Consider the following 5,426-nt stretch of genomic DNA (forward strand, 5'->3'; position numbering starts at 1 on the left):
GACATAAAAACATACGTATTTCTGTTATTTTGTTTGTTTAAAGACTGCTATTTAAGCAGTTTTTTGCTATTTTTTTATATTTTTTTTTTAACTTTTTGTATTATTCTTGCAAATGCAAACATTGTATCCAAAACATATTAATTTTTGAACACGCGGTTTCGAAATAATAAATGCAAACAAAAATTTTTAGAGATTTTCGGGGTATAAAAGGACAGAAATTATAATTATTTCTACATAATCAGTTCATTTGACTACAAAGAACATCATGGCAGGAAAACTTACTTTAACTTTGGCACTGGTAGTGCTAATGGCAGTTATTGTTGCTTCTCAACAACCCGGTGGACCAGGTCCACGAGGACCTTCACCACCTCCACGAGGATCTTCACCACCTCCACGAGGATCTTCACCACCTCCACGAGGATCTTCACCACCTCCACGAGGATCTTCACTACCTCCACGAGGAGCTTCACCACCTCCACGAGGATCTCAGAGACCTAATGGACCAAAACCTAATATACCATCCACAACTGCAGCTCCAGCCTGAAAATAAGTATCTACAACAATCTTGTTTCAAGCGATATATGTACTCCTTAAAATGAAATATATAGTTTGTACTTATCTTCAATAAATAAAACTTGCAAAATTTTGAAATTTCTTGTAACTCAACTCCAACTCATTATTTTATAAATTCTTTTTTCTTTCCTGTAACCTTACTAATTAAAGAGTTACAGTGCGGTTTCTTGAGTGTGAGTTAAATTTAAAGTTAAGTAGGCCTTTAAACCCAAACATTCTATTTCGATGTCCTTTCAACATTTTATTATGATATGTATTAGTCGAGTTATTGAAGTCCTTCGATATTCTTAGGAATTGCATTGTTAATGAAGAATATTTTTGCATATATTTAGTCCGAGTGGCCACCGTCGATTTATTTAGTTTGTAAGGATACAGGTTAAAATTGAAGTCAAATGAACAAGAAGGTTACACTAAAATTTTAAAATGGGATCTTGTATGTGGTTAGATCAAAAACGTCGAGCGGTTTATTCAAACTTTATAAAAGTAAGTACACGCAACAAAAATATGATATACGTTTTTGGATCAAACTATATATATCCTATAAATCAATTAAATTATTTTATAGTTTTTAAACTATACATATATTTTATTTTTTACTTTTTAGTCTTATCATAATTGAAAGTAAGTTCAATTCGACTTGGGTTGTATTAGCCTCCAAAAGCCTCTCTCTTTTGCTCGTACCTGTAAAACCTAAATTTTTGCATCTATTCTGCATACCTATAAAGACTTAAATTGATAAGTAGTGGTGTTTCGACCCCCCATGTCCCTCCTCAGGGTACAAATTGCCGTAAGAAAAACTAGTGTTTCATTGCACCAAAAACTTTGGTACACTATTTTCCGCAGTCGAAGATCCGTTGGTTTTCTGCGATGTACCTAGTTTTTTTCCGCAATGAACAGCCTTTTTTTCTGCGGTCCATCAAAGTTTTTTTTCATAACCGTTGTTTTCTGCTATCCTAACGGGATTTTAAGCGATTTTTGTAACAATCTTCCCTTATGTTTCGTATTTTTTTGTTTCCTCAGTTGAAGTGTATGATTTTTTCACAATATTTATTGGATCCAGAACAAATATGCAAAACAATAGACATTTATTTGTGAATCCTTGGGAATTTTATTGCTTTTTTTCTCTCAAATCTAAATTGAATACAAATATTTTTTTTGTACATCACTCAAAATATTGGCCGTTTTAATAAAGCTGACTGTTTTTAACTTAGTAACTTATGTATTTTACTAAGGCCCAATTTTTCAATATTCAGTTAAACAGTTAGATAGTACTTATTCCCCTGATAGAGGAAAAATCATTTTTTCAATAGGCAGATATAGCTTATTCCTAGGAATAAAACGAATTATACTGCTTCTTTCACAGACGAATAAAAATTATTCTAAGGAATAATTTCAACAAAATTATTATGTCAATTGTCAAAGCTGCTTTGAAAGAATTTTGACAAAAAATACAAAGGAACACAAGAAAACAAAAACAATTATGAATAAACATGACGTTTAATTTTTAATATTTTTGAATTTGAAATTTTTTTTTAGTTATTCTGTAGAATAAATTAATCTTGATTGAAAAATTCAATGTTGTTATCTGATTGTTTATGAGCCTAATAACTTTATTCGTCGAACAGTTAACTAACTTTTTATTAGAAGATTGAAAAATCGGCTCTAAGGGGCAAATTTTTCAATAGTCAGTTAAACAGTCAGTTAATACTTATTCCTAAGGATAGAGAAAAAATCAATTTTTCAACAGGCAGATGTAGCTTATTCCTATGAATAAAACTATCTGCTTCTTTCAGAGACGAATAAAAATTCTTCTAAAGAATAATCTCAACAAAAATATTGTGTCAGTTGTCAAAGCTGTTTTGAAAGAATTTTGAAAAAACAAAAACAATCATGAATAAAATTGACGTTTAATTTTTAATATTTTTGAATTTGACATTTTTTTTGTTATTCTGTAGAATAAATTATTTTTGATTGAAAAATTCAATGTTTTTATCTGATTGTTTATGAGCCTAATAACTTTATTCCTCGAACTCTTAACTGACTGTTTATTAGAAGATTGAAAAATTGGCTCTAAATCGTTTAAAATTTTACGACATCGACATTGGCTTTTAACTTTAGGCTCCGTACCGTTTGATTTCTGAAAAGCTTTAGCTTGTCATTATGGTTATAATACCTACCATGCTCATGTAAATGCGGTTCTTTCATATTTTTTGTGTATTTTTGTATGGGATTTTATTTTTGTATTCCAAAACCAAATAAAATGCACGACTGGGGTCGAACGTACTTGCTCTTATGATATCTCAAAGCTTTTAAGGAAAAATATTTTGAATTAGTTGAAATTTGATTTTTTAATTTCATAAGAAATGCAAAAATATGTAAATTTTTTTTTATAATTTCTTACGCCATATTTCCATTACCCGTATTTTTTTACAAAAACAAAAAAAGCAATTATACTAAAATCACCTACAGCTATGTATGTCAAATCTAATCCAAATCGTTAGAGTCGTTTTCGAGAAATTTTAAATAACTCATTAACGGTGTACGGGAAGAGCCGACATCAGCGATTTAAAAATAAAATTAATATCATATTTCCATTATCCGTATTTATAGAGAAAAACTAAAAATGCAGTTATGTAAGATGTACGTATAACATTACGTGTGTAAAATTTAATCGACATCGTTAGAGTCGTTTACGAGAAAACTGAAATAACTCATTAAGAAGAGCCGACATCAGCCAATAAAAAAAAATAATGTCATATTTTCACTATCTGCATTTTTTGAGAAAAACTAAAAACGCAGTTATGTTAGAACTACGTACAGCATTACGTGTGTTAAATTTAATCAAAATCGTTATAGCCGTTTTCGAGAAAATTGCAATAACTCGCAAAACTTTGTATGGGAGGTATACGTTCTAAGCGAGATATTAAAAAACAAAAAAAAAAACTAACCTGGAAATTACGAAAAAATCATCTGTACCAAATTTCTAGAAAATCCGTCCACCCGTTTAAGTTGCAGCTTTATGTACAGCTTTTTTTGACGACGCAGAGACCGACGGACGTCAGGACGAAAACCACTTTTTCGGACTTCTCCATCATCGTAATGTTAGTTTTGATTAAAACCTCAAATTTTTTTTGACACGAAACCAATACTTGATCAAGTAAAAACTGAAAACGCACTTAATGAAAATTATTCTTCACACTACTTAGGCGATTTTTCTTTTGTAATAAAAATGTCAAAAGAAATATGCCTAATGCCTTTGTATCAAAATGTCCTCAGAAATAAAATATTATACATCTGGCGGGCATAGTGCTGATATGATATGTCGTCGCATTGATATAGGTGTCGTTGGATATTAAGGCTTGGCCACACCGGAGGGTACATGCGGTAGCGGTACGGGTAATTGTATGAAAAAAATTCCAAACTGACACATCAACGTTCAGATGTGGAATTTTTTTCATACAATTACCCGTACCGCTACCGCATGTACCCTCCGGTGTGGCCAAGCCTTTATGCAGAAAAAAGGCTATATTGAAAACTCGATAACCATTGCATGAACGGGCATTCGAATTCTTGAGAATTCTTCCTAAAAAGGAAGAGGAAATTACTTTGTTTAGTTATGGAAAGGGAAACCGACCTAGTTATGAATATATTATTACCTACAGAAATGCGCAACAGAGACCGTCCAAGATATGAAATAGCAAAGTTATTACAAGCCAAAGCTATTAATACCAAATGGATGGCGGTCAGATTTTTTTTTTGTTTGACTTTTGGACTGGCAACAATTAAGAATCACTTCGCAGTGTTGTGCTTTACATTTATGTCTTAACATACCCTTAACTAGGGTGTCCATTTGGGACATATACTAATTAGTATATATTTGCATAAATATATTCAAAGTTGTCTATCAGCTTTTAAACAAGCCACAATTTATTAAAAAAAAATAGATAAAAAAATTGAAATAAAAAAAATCGAGCTTAAAGACAATAAGAACAAACTGAGATCCGTGTATAGAAAAACAAATTATAAAATATGTGAAAACGAAAAAGAGAACATCTTTTTTAAATTTCAATGCGATGAACACTTTAACTGTGAGTGGGCAGAGTTGAAACAAATTTTTAGGGTAGGAGACAGATAATCATAACAATCTTAAACAAAATATGGACTAAAATAAAAAAAGATACTTAAAAGAGGACATTTGAAAAATAGATAACAAAAAAGAATTTTATGAAAAAAGAGAGTGTAAAAAAGATCTGAGTTGAAAAAGAGAACATGTTCTCTTTAAAAGAGATGTTCTGGAAACTCCAGAGAAGGGAGTTAAAAGCCTGAGAACCAGGGAAGCGGGGCAGGCAATGTACTTTTAAGTTAAAAAGCAATTGTAGACTGAATAAGTCGAGAAATGGGTGATTATTTTGTGACTAACAAATTTGAACCACTCCCATTTTGACGTCCCTTACTTGCGGAAATTTTGTGACGGAATCAAACAAAATTAATCTCATTAATTTTAACTTATTAAATGCTAATTTGTAGCGCAAACCAAAAATTTGTAGCTCGCATAGTTTAGTTTTAGAATTATTGAATTGTCCGCTAAAATAAGTCTGAAGTTAGCGGACAAAATCTGAAATGATTAAAATTAATGAGTTAAGTTGACTTCCAAATTTGTAGCTATTTAAATTCTTTTCAATTCCATAAACTTGATTTTTGTAGCCTCAACAGTTTTTTTTCATATTCAAAATTGCGCTAAAATAAGATTGAAGTTAGCGTAATTAAATGCTAATTTGTTGCGCAAAATTAAAAAAATAAATGCTAATTTCTTTCGCAAAAATTAATTTTGTAGCTCAACCCAGTCATTTTTT

General features: G+C 30.9%; 1 protein-coding gene across 1 annotated transcript; it reads left to right on the plus strand.

The window, feature by feature from the left end:
• The first annotated feature begins 265 nt into the window (after positions 1 to 265).
• LOC129915161 (proline-rich protein HaeIII subfamily 1-like) lies at positions 266 to 544 on the plus strand. The gene has a single exon (XM_055994629.1). The coding sequence runs from the start codon at positions 266 to 268 to the stop codon at positions 542 to 544; it is 279 nt and encodes a 92-aa protein (XP_055850604.1).
• Positions 545 to 5,426: the final 4,882 nt, after the last annotated feature.

This window comes from Episyrphus balteatus, chromosome 3, assembly GCF_945859705.1.
Source record: "Episyrphus balteatus chromosome 3, idEpiBalt1.1, whole genome shotgun sequence".
Taxonomy (NCBI): Eukaryota; Metazoa; Arthropoda; class Insecta; order Diptera; family Syrphidae; genus Episyrphus; species Episyrphus balteatus.